Here is a 10,957-nt window from a genome sequence, read left to right as displayed (position 1 = left end):
CAATCGACCCGACCCGCACCTCCCACGAGGCGCCTCTTTGGCACGCCAACAGCTCGTCTAGGTTTAAACGATCATCGCACGCTGGAGAGAGCTTCTCGCCAGAACGAATCGAGAACAAAGAGCACATAAGTCTCGGCCTCGAATGCCCACTAGATCGCGCTTGCGGAGACCTGGAAAACCCCGAGCCTCAACGACCTCTAGTCCTAGCTTTTAAGCTCTTGTTTCGAGCTCTCGATACCACGCTTGTGAACGAATGCTGATTCTGGAGACACGTCAGTGGCTGCTTCGTATACCAACAGTGTCAGCTAGCCAGCACCTAGATGAGCATCAGCTGTGAGAGCCGTCAATCGGGGTAATGTCCACAAGCATGGCTCCAATGCCCGCCCTTCATCTGGCCATGCCTGCATGTGAGACAAGCGCGGGCCATTTCGTCGCGGGCTATCTGAACCTAATGATGTGCGACAATGCCAGATCGCTCAGGCCACTCATTATTGATTTCTCCGTGTATGGCCTTGCGGTGCGTGAGCTTCATATGTGCGATGATCCTACTGTGGGGTAGCTCGCGGCGTTGCAGCTTGATGGCGAGGAGGTTTGCATCTAGTGTTTGGTAACAAACGCATCATGACTCAAAACTAGAAGGCTGCCAGGGCCACAGCTACGAAGGCCACGGCTGCGCTAGTGCTGGCCCATCGAAAGTTGCGGAACGGCAACTTGGGGATGAAGCTTGAATCACCAGCGACTGCCGGCGAGAGCTTTAAGTAGAGGCAGCGTGAATCATGGCTCCTCGCTCATTACTCGTTGCTGACTCAAAGGTTTGACTCTAGAATCTAGCATTCCACGTGTGCGCCTCGGTGGCGTTGGCTCGTCTTGTTGGCTGCCAATGCATATATGACTAGCAGCTGTGCCTTGATTCATGCTTCGATGGATGATGGCACCTCATTTATTCGACTGCTACATACATCGTTGCCATGTCGCACTCACTTCAGAGCAGAAGGTCGATCATGTTTACCTGCCTTGTGTCAAAGGACTAAGGCCACAGTATGGTCTTAAGAGCGGCGCCTCGAAAGTTGTGAGGCACCAGTACTGATGTTCTGCTAGTATGTCGTCCGTCTTACCGCGCCATCGTGAGGGCGAGTGGAAGAAGCGAGCAGGTCGGTTGCAGTCCGCCCTCGGTGATCTTCATCTCCGTCGTTAGCCATCGGAGGTTTTGTTATGTTTGTAAATGATCACCCGGACTGCCGTGGTGCAGATCGATGGCCCCACCTGTCCTCGGGCAGGAGAGGCAAAACCCCCCAGGTGTGGCCACGCCAGAAACTAATCGAGTCGTGCGTTACACAGCAGCACATGAGAACGAGGCGACTTCCAACGGGTGGCATTGAACCGAGGTCACGAGCCTGGGCTAGGTTAGTCGAACTCATTGCTGAAGAAAAAAAACCCAGCGGCTGGTTTGCGTCCAGTCATGCTAGCTGACAACACGGAGCTAGCTCAACCAAGACGCAGGTCTAGCTAGCTCCAGATTCAATAGATAGTCAATCATTGTGTCCCCAAGTAGCTTGTATTCTCGAGGCTGTGGACTGGCACTGGCCTCGACTCCTGGCGCAAAAGGCGCAACGGACACGGAGCACGATGGCCGTGCCACGGGCTTGATAGTCGTCTGGTAAGATTGCGGGCGTCGTCGGAATGGCATCTGTATCTGGTGTTTTCGAGCGGCCCCGAAGTGGGATCGACAAAAGCGCAACCAGTGGAGGTTGAAACGCGCCTGTGGATGGGCGTGCTGAAGGGAGCAGGCGTTTCTAGATGGCCAGCAGTAGATGACCCCGCCGCCAGGCTGGATACAGGAGAAAGTAGTAAGGACGGGCCAGAGTTGAAATGAGTCCAGGGGTCCTGGGGATTTAGCGCATAGGTGACAGGAGTCGGATGGGGGGGGGGGGCAAGACTGAATGTGGAATCGATCAGCTCCGATGCGACTTCATACGTCCTGAGGTCGGTCTACGGCTATGGTAGAAGCACGCTCTGAATCTTGGCGATGCGGGCCAGAGTGTGCGGTGGCTTTGCATGTTCTGCCCACGAAATGATGCGGCCATCACCACAGCTTTACGTGCCTTGGCGTAGGAGATGGCTCTGTGATTGATGTGAGGAGAGGATCCCGTCTGCGCGAGAGTACTGAGGTGGGAATGGTTTGTGGCTTGTGGCGCTTCAATAGGGGGGAGACTACGGGCTGGTTCCAGTTGAGCTTTGGTGGCCTCTGCACTGTGGGGGACCTGGAACCTCTGGTCATTTCCTGCAAGCCCCCCCCTGCGCACTCGCCCAACAAGCGAGACGGCACAGGGCAGCGCATGGTTCCATTGGACGAATGATGTGGTTTTTTCTTTGCTTGCGAAGACCTACATGTTACCCAGCTACACCTGCCGTCACGCGAGCACCAACCCGCTTAACCCATGACTCCCTCCATGCCGAATCGAGCAGCGTCGAACACCCACCACCCCACGCAGGACGCTTCTTCGAGACGGCTGTGTCTGCATGTGTGGTGGTGTGCACTGCATATGGTCTACCTAGGTACCTAGGTAAGGCAGGTAGGTACAGTAAGGTAGGTAAGGAAGGTACCTGCCTGCCTTCAATTAGGCACTTACCCTGCGAGCAGGTCAGGATGAGCAAGGAGCGAGAGTGCAGAGGGATCAATGTTGGCAGGTACAGATGCAAAAAGCTTGTGAACCCCTCTCCTTCTCCCTCTTCCAACCTAACTCAACGCAACTGTTGCTTCTGTTTCCCTCTGAGTGGCGCCGCCCACGCTCATCCTAGACAAAGGCCCCATCCAGACTTTGCGCTTTCCCCTCGGATCCACCACCCTGCGTCCATCATGACCTGAGCCCTTGGTGTCCTCCTCGTATCACTTACACACCGTCTCCATCCAGCGTCGTCGTCTACATGGTCTCATGTGAGTCGACTCACCTATGTTACCTTGTTACCTTGGCTTGCTTTGTTCCGCCCGTGCTAATAAGAGACACATCACACGAAGCCCAGGGCCCATCCATCCTACCCTTTTTTTTTTTGTTCGAGGCGGCAAGGCGGCACAACCTTTTCTCGGTGGTCCTGCCCTGCGTCGTTTGTCCTACGTTCTGCGTTATGCGCCGCATTCTCGATTCTTACCACGCTTCTGTTATCACACATAATAACTCCTTGCCCCCCCCTCTCTCCTCCCTGCCTCTCGCCTCGACTAGGAAGTCCAATTCCTTCCAGTCTCCAACCACCTGCCTATTCCTACAGCTCCTAGGCCTCACCTCACCTAAACCAACCCACAAAGCAAACTCGACTTCGAATCGTCACTGCCTACGTCGGGCTTCAGGCCAAAAACGGAACCTCAAACGCTAAAGCGCTCTGGCACATGTGACAGAGACACAAACCCACCACTGCTACCTCTCACTTACTCACTAACTCACCCACCTAACACGAAACCATATCCTGTGCGACATGTTATACAACATGAACTATCCACCGCAGGACCAGCCCGGCTCTGTCAAGACTCACCTGCTGCGCCCAACACAAACGACGGATCGGCCGAAACCTCGCCCATCACAGCAACCATCGCAGCCTGTCCCCTTCGACCCCGAAGACCTCTCAAGAAGACTGTCCATCGTTCTCGCACAGCAAAAGGCTCATGCCGAGAGGAGGCGCGCACCCGAGACGGATTCTACGCGATACCCCAAGCCAGCCCTCAGCCACCCGGCCGCCTCCTCTTCTCGTCCACAAGACGCCTTCTCTACAGGCGCCGTTACGAAAAAGTCGCCACAACGACCAACAGCCGCCAGGGCAGTCAATTCCACATCACCACCTCTTCAGGATGAGAACGGCTCGTACATTCCCCGCGTCGCCGCCACGCAGTTTGCTCGCACCACGACGGCCGCCGACATGGCACACCAGGACCTGGCTCACATGTTCTCGCGCAGAGCCATGAACACCACCACCACCACCACCGCCACCAGGTCCCACCGCTCCGGGACAGACCCCGGCGTCGCCATGCCGCCGATCCCGCGCCAGCACCCGCTCACCGTCGCGGCCCCAAGCACCATGACGTCAGCCGACCTGACCCCGAGCCACCCGGCGCGCACGAGGTCCGGGGCTCGCAAGACGCACGCTCCTCACGACAGGACCCACGGTCGCCAGCACAGCCAGCACAGCCAGACGCTGCAGCGCAATCGCATCCTCGAGGCTGCCACCGCCGCGGGTGAGGCGGGCGACTTGCAGGGCCGCTACCCGCAGAGGCACACCATCGAAGGCCCGATGGCGATGGCGGCCGTTGGTGGGGCCCAGGCGACGGAGGAGCAGCTGCATGGCGATGACGCGGCGCGGCGGGTCAGCACAGGCGACCTCCTCGGTAGGCCGCATGGCAACGAGAAGGGAGCCGCCGACGAGCCAGAGGTGCCGCCCCATGACGTCAACGAGCACCGCGTCGACTGGACGCAGAGCGACGAGAGGCCGAAGACACGCTCGACGCCGCTGCTGCGCAAGGCCGACTCTATCTGGACACTGCGCGGTCGGCTCGGGAGCCTGAGCAAGAACGCGCGCGACGACAAGGGGACGCCGGCGGGTGTGGGGGAGTCGTTCAAGTCGCCGAAGGCTGGGTTCTTCGCGCGCTTCAGGGTCAGCCACTAAGATTCGCGACAAACACAATGACTGAATGTGAGACTCGAAAGTGAGGTTGCCAGAGATCGGAAAGGACTTAATGATGATGATCGAGCAAGAACAGAAAAAAGGCACCACCAGATGCCTGCCATTGGCCCTGTAAAACGCCGCCCCATGCCGATGACCAAAATACTCGTACAAAGAGAGGTCTATCCTGAACCCCCTCCCCTTCTTCCGAGGCGCCAAAGTCGGCCTCGTTACGCCACGCTCTCTAATTTCCTGATCACCGGGTATCTTCATCCAACAACCTCTTGATCAGCTCGGCATCCTGCCTTGTTGAGGATCCGTCTACAATGACGTTCCGCGCCCCCGCGGCGGCCGCGGCTGCCTCGTGTTGCGCAACAAGATGTAGCACCAGCTCGGTGTACTCCCTCACGCCCTCCCCCGCCTCGCCCTCGATCTTGCGCGCCGCCCGCAGCGCCTCCTTGCCCTTGCGGATCCCCACGTCATGGTTCCACTGCTCCTTCTTTTGGTGCTTCCCGCTCGCGGCCGCGGCCGCGGCCCGCGCCGCCATGACCTGGCTGAAGGTCGTCGGCGGCGCCTCGCCCGGCGGCGGATCTGCTTTGGCGCCAATAGCGAGTAGCTGATCGGCCAGGTTGGGGTAGCGGCGGAAGAGGTAGCGGAGCTGATCCGAGTTGCTCAAGGTGCGGAACGGGTTCGGCGGCCCTTCGACAGCCGGCGCAGCAGCGGGCGTCGGTTCCGGGCCTGGAGAAGCCGGTTCGGAATCTGGTGGATGGTTTTCACGGTGGAACTTGTTGCAGGGAACGGAGCAGCTGTGCGCGGAAGGAAAGAAGAGCGTGTTAGCAGACACTGAATGATAATGAAGCATGAGACCACCCTTCCTATGAGATGGAGATGTGAAGCTGCAAGGTGACGACGTACAAGGGGAGGCTGCAGCGCGTGCATTTGTATTTGCCGGGCTTTTCGTTGCAGACGCCGCAGAGGCGCGGTTGCGGTGGCGGTGGTGGAGGGTTGTTGGCACCTGCTGATTCGCCGTTGGGCGCTTGGTCGGTAGAGGGTTGGACAGTCGTGTCGGTGCCGTTTGTCACGGGCGGATTCGTGTCGGTGCCGTTTGTCACGGGTGGATTCGTGTCGACTGCCGCGATGCCATTGGGTTCGGAAGGCGTGGCTTCGACCGGCGAGTCCACCTCCATGGCTGTCGGATGGGTCGTCCTGTCATCGCCGCCGGCAAGCGCTTCCTCGGGCACCGACATGTTGCCTCGCCCGGCGTAACAGGGCCCTGCCGTCCTAGCTCAATTGAAAGCTTGAGCAAGAAATAGATGCCCCGGAGTCGAGAAGGTCGTCAGAGGGAGGTTGAGGTTGAGGTTTGGTGGCGGGGAGAGGCTGAGGTGAAGCCGTTGTCGGCCAGAGTAGAGAGAACCACCACAGGCTCAGAAAAAAAAGTAGCTGGCCCGTCGTGCTTTCTCTCCCCGCGCTTTGCACTCTGCGCCCTGCAAGGGGAAGAAGAAGGGAGCTTCCAGCGGTCGAGGACTCCACCGGGCCACGCCCAATCGGGAGTTCATCGGAAGACGTGGGCCAGTCTCCTCCACCTTGCGTCATGGCAGCGTAGGGCCGAGAGAGAGCAGGAGGGGATGGAGCCCACTCACTGGGAGCCCACTCACTGGAGGATTGGTAATGCGTCGGCAGTGAGCGGCGAAAAAGCTCGGTCGCCTCTCTCCTTCTCGCTGGACCCTGCCGCTGAAAGACCAAATGGCAGCGGCGCCGAGTCGAACATTGAATTCTCAACTTCACACACCAACCACAACACCACCACATTCACTCAATCCCTTTCGCCATCAGTGGACATCCCTGGGGACATAAGGAAAACAACATGTCGACTCCCTACCGTGCGACCCGTCTCCTCACAGCCCTGGCCCGCCCGGCGAGGGCAGCGGCGCCGTCTCTCCGCACAGCATCCCGAACAGCCACCACGCGCCGAACACTCACATCCTTCTCCTCGTCGTCCTCCCGACCATCAGTCCTGCGCAAGACGGGCGCCACAACCCTTCCCTCCCAGCGCCGCACAATCTTCATCCAGACCGAGCCGACGCCCAACCCCGACGCCCTCAAGTTCCTCCCCAACCACCGCGTCCTGCCCGAGGGCATCACGGTCCCCTACATCGAGTACCTCAACCCGCGCGCCACGATCGCGCCGCCGCACCCCTCGCCGCTCGCCGCCCAGCTCCTCGCCATCGACGGCGTGACGGCCGTCTTCTACGGCGCCGACTTCATCACCGTCACAAAGGCCGCCGACGCCAACTGGGCGCACGTCCGCGCCGAAATCTTCGCCCTCATCACCGAGGCCATCACGTCGGGCGCCCCCCTCGTCGTCGTCAAGGACGGCGCCGAGGCCGCGCCCGCCGAGGAGGACAGCCTCGCCTACAACGAGGACGACAGCGAGGTCGTCGGCATGATCAAGGAGCTGCTCGAGACGAGGATACGCCCCGCCATCCAGGAGGACGGCGGCGACATTGAGTTTCGCGGCTTCGAGGACGGCGTCGTGCTGCTGAAGCTGCGCGGCGCGTGCCGCACGTGCGACTCGAGCACCGTCACGCTGAAGAATGGCATTGAGGGCATGCTCATGCACTATGTGAGTACTCTCTCTCTCTCTCTTTCTCTCTCTCTCTCTCTCTCATTTTCTTTTCTTTTTTAATAAGCTCTGCCTGTTGCGTACTGACAAATATGCAGATTGAGGAGGTCAAGAGCGTGAACCAGGTCATGGACCCCGAGGAGGACATTGCGCTCGAGGAGTTTGCCAAGTTTGAGGAGAAGCTCAAGGCGCAAAAGGGCGAGGCTGCTACGGCCTGAGTTTGAGTCCTGCTGTCGGGCGAGCTGTCACTTGGCCCTGCGGTGTGGGATGGTGTACGATGAAGCATGAGATGGGGGCCTGGTCGCGCGGGCGGGCGTGTCATTCCTGCCAGTGTACTTTTGATACCTACGATTCAAACGAATCGAAACGACTCCTTGACCGACCCCCCACCACACTCTTAAATCAACCGGAGGATTGTGTGTCGAGCGTAGGCTGATGTACAGCGAAGCAAGAATCCTTCGTCCACTGACGTACGTCCAATGTGGTCGTGCTAGTTGGGCTGTCAGCAAAAGGGTGCATGAGCCGCCACGGAGCGCAAGACTGACTGACGTCTCAACAAGTGTCGAAGACATCAGATGCACAAGGGAGGGGGCGTCATCCGCGCAGCCGCCGCTGGGTTCCAGCCGTGCAGGCACTCAGACGACTGAGATCTTGTCGACATGGTACACATCCAGGCGAAGGGGAGTGCCACCGTTTGATGGCGTCTCATCATTGGCCCGACCGTCGCGCCGTTGCATCTCCGCCCATGTCGTTCGTAGCCTGTACGCCGGGATCCGTTACTGCCGGTCGGGTTCCCTTCGTCTGTTCCTCCATCGACCAAACACGCAGCTACATGGCGGGAGATCGATCCTCGAACCCTCGGCCTGGTCTGGAACCCGCACTCGCTGCACGCTGATGCGGGTCGTCACCAGAAATCCATGCACGGCATCGTATCACCATTGACCGGTCAACCTGCGCTCCTCCCCTCCTTTCCGTTTTCCTCTCGTTCTTCCGTGCACCGTTGCAGCGCCGGCGACATGGCGTGGTTTAATCTACGATGCGGGCTACCATGCGTGGGGAATCCGGGGTAGCCCCCTCGCGTCTTTTGCTCTCCGGCCAGGCCCAGGCCAGGTTGGGTGTACAATGCTCATGTAGCGGGGTCACAACGGTGCTCACCACGTTCCCTGTGGCACGGACGGGCATGGCATCTTGAGTTGTGACGAACGTTGGCATCTCGCGGCACTTGACTTGATGAGAACCTGTTTTTTTCTCCAGCCTGAACTTGGTCATTTCTGGCCACACTGATCTGGTTCCTTGGGCTGTTTGCGAGCATGTCCACCTGCTGTACATGCAAACACCGAACGCTGGGCGTGACTTTGCGAGAGCGCATGAGAACATGGCTGGCCGAGTTGAACTGCCCATTGCCTTGGCAGTCGCTGTCAGGATGACGCTGCAGCAGAGTCTGGTATGATCAATGCAATGCGTCTGACTGGAGGTGGCGTTTGTGTCAAAACCGTCGGCGAACGGCGCAGGCGCTGCCCACCCGGCCTAGCCTTCCGCCACACCCTTCTGACGACACCCGTTGCCGGACTGCCTCTAGTGCTGCCTCCCATCAGCCAGCCTGCTGGATGACGCCACGCCAATGCACATTTGCCTCACAACTTTGATATGGATTCGATTAGTTCCCACCATGCTAGTACGAGAAGGATTTCACCGTGACCCAGCTAAAACGCATCTTGTCTTGTTTCATGAGCAACAAGGCGGATGGATGCTCGTGGCGAAAAAGATGGTGAAATCCCACCTGTTCAATTGGATATTCAGCATAAACTCAGGTCCCCCAAATCTGGTGACGCCCAAGCGCCCCTGCAAAACTCAACTAAATAGTCCTTCTGGTGGCCAAGCAAAAGCAAAATTTGTGGTCTTGTCGACCAAGTTGGCAAGATGGCAATTCTGTACAGCACATGTGTCGCTCGTCGTTGCTTCGACGGGATCCAGAAGGCGCAGATCATTGCAGTAGATTGATATCTACTGCGAGTCTCGCGACAAACCCCATGCCGGGCGTTTGACGACACGCAGCTCGGAGCGCCAGTTTTCCCCCGTGGGGATGGGGGAACAAAGGAGGAGGGATCGGCGATGAAGTAACGGGGCGTGGCCGCACGATGGCCCCGCCCCCCTCCTCCGCGTCCTCGGACAGTTCTGTGGCTTGACAGCAGTCGCATGGGGTCGGAAGACACAGCCTGCAGGCCTACGGGAGAAAACTGTCCTGGTCTGAGTGCACACAACAGACAGAACGCAGACTAGAAACGGGAAGCACGCAGGCGGCCGGAGAATAGCCAAGGGGGGAGAGGGGAGGCGTCAGCTCGTGGTGGTCTCGAAGTGTCGATGCACCGGCGTCGGACGGCGCAAGCCGATGGAATAGGATTCACCACGCCAGCCTTCACGAGGACACCTGGAGATGGCCATGGAACGTCATGGTGGCCATCTGTGCCTGTTTGTGCCTTGCTTGCTTGCTTGCTTGCCTGCTTGCCGCGTTGCCACATGCTCGGAACCCTTTCTGAGGGATCGCCAGGCTGATCTTCCAAGAGCGTCGATGCCGGAATGAGGGCTCAGTGCCGAGTGACGGGCAGAATTATTCTTTACAATGGCAGGCCGTAGGCTGCGACGCTGGACCGAGGGACGGATGGGCTGGAAGGGTCGTGAGGGTCAAAAGGTTGGTAGGGCGCGGTTTTTGGAGAAGAGGGGGGTGTGGTGGTCTGGCAGAGGATCGGCACAAGCTAGGGGACCTAGCCTTCGATGTGCTGTAGCGTCCTAAGGTAATCGAGCAGGCGACCAGGTTACTCATGTCCGATCGACAGCCTCTCCGTGCTACGCTTCTGGGCGGCGGTGGCAGGCTTACAGGGCCAGTAAAGCTTCGAGAGTGCCTCCAATGGCAACCCTGGTTCTACCTCGCCTGGGTGCTTTTCAGTACCTGGTAGGTAATAAATGTGTATGCGTCGGGCCGGGCGACCCCAGTCTATTGGTGGATGGGCTGCGGAGGTGGCCATGGCTCCGACTTGTGCCAGCGACGCATGGAAGCAATGTGGGAAAGGCAGTGGGAAGGGCCATCTCCTCCAAGTCCAGTTGAGGGCGGCTTGAGGTGATGAGTGGGTAGTTTGTTGCTGTGCTGAAGAAAGGTTATGAGTATGGCAAGCGAGCATCCCCCTGTTGGCGGCCCGTGTATGTCGGTTCGGTTGATCCTGGTTGGTATAGCACAGCGCAGCAAAAGGTGGAGGAGAATGGAACGCAAGGTGCATTTGCAGCAGGAGGTGCAGGTGCAGGTGCAGTTGAGGTGCAGGTGAGTTGCAGTTGCAGTTGCAGGTGAGCTAGGTACCGTACCCTTCGGTCCCCCGGCGCAGAGGGGTTCAGGTGCCTCCTGCCAATGTGCTGCAGGTCGACACTTCTAGCCATTCAGAGGGGCTAATAAGAGGAGAGGTCGGCTTGGGTACTCGCAGGGCCAGAGGGTGAGGAGCATTTATGCAAGCGCATGAACACTCTTTCGCCCTGCCCTGTGGTTCAACTAATGCTTATGACGCAGCCTCTGTTCTTCAACAAGCAGTCCCAACGTCAAAATGCGAAATGAAAGAGTCCGGCATCCATACAAGACCACACCAACTCATATTCCAAAGTTGTTCAGGCGTTTGCATAGAAGGATGCCGTTAGATATCCGCT

At 58.7% G+C, this 10,957-nt stretch overlaps 3 protein-coding genes across 3 annotated transcripts; 2 read left to right on the top strand and 1 right to left on the bottom strand.

The window, feature by feature from the left end:
* Positions 1–3,480: 3,480 nt before the first annotated feature.
* On the top strand, positions 3,481–4,650 carry VDAG_06793 (uncharacterized protein; the record flags this gene model as incomplete). The annotated part of the gene is made up of 1 exon (XM_009659497.1): positions 3,481–4,650. One exon carries the CDS (start codon positions 3,481–3,483, stop codon positions 4,648–4,650), a length of 1,170 nt encoding a protein of 389 aa, XP_009657792.1.
* Positions 4,651–4,903: 253 nt separating this feature from the next.
* VDAG_06792 (uncharacterized protein) lies at positions 4,904–5,894 on the bottom strand (the record flags this gene model as incomplete). The annotated part of the gene is made up of 2 exons (XM_009659496.1): positions 4,904–5,453; positions 5,563–5,894. 2 exons carry the CDS (start codon positions 5,892–5,894, stop codon positions 4,904–4,906), a joined length of 882 nt encoding a protein of 293 aa, XP_009657791.1.
* A 617-nt stretch (positions 5,895–6,511) lies between these two features.
* On the top strand, positions 6,512–7,488 carry VDAG_06791 (HIRA-interacting protein; the record flags this gene model as incomplete). Its single annotated transcript, XM_009659495.1, has 2 exons — positions 6,512–7,270; positions 7,369–7,488. The coding sequence occupies 2 exons, from the start codon at positions 6,512–6,514 to the stop codon at positions 7,486–7,488; spliced, it is 879 nt and encodes a 292-aa protein (XP_009657790.1).
* Positions 7,489–10,957: the final 3,469 nt, after the last annotated feature.

Source organism: Verticillium dahliae, genomic scaffold, assembly GCF_000150675.1.
Source record: "Verticillium dahliae VdLs.17 supercont1.14 genomic scaffold, whole genome shotgun sequence".
In the NCBI taxonomy this organism is placed as follows: Eukaryota; Fungi; Ascomycota; class Sordariomycetes; order Glomerellales; family Plectosphaerellaceae; genus Verticillium; species Verticillium dahliae.
This window is presented reverse-complemented; position numbering and strand designations above follow the sequence as displayed.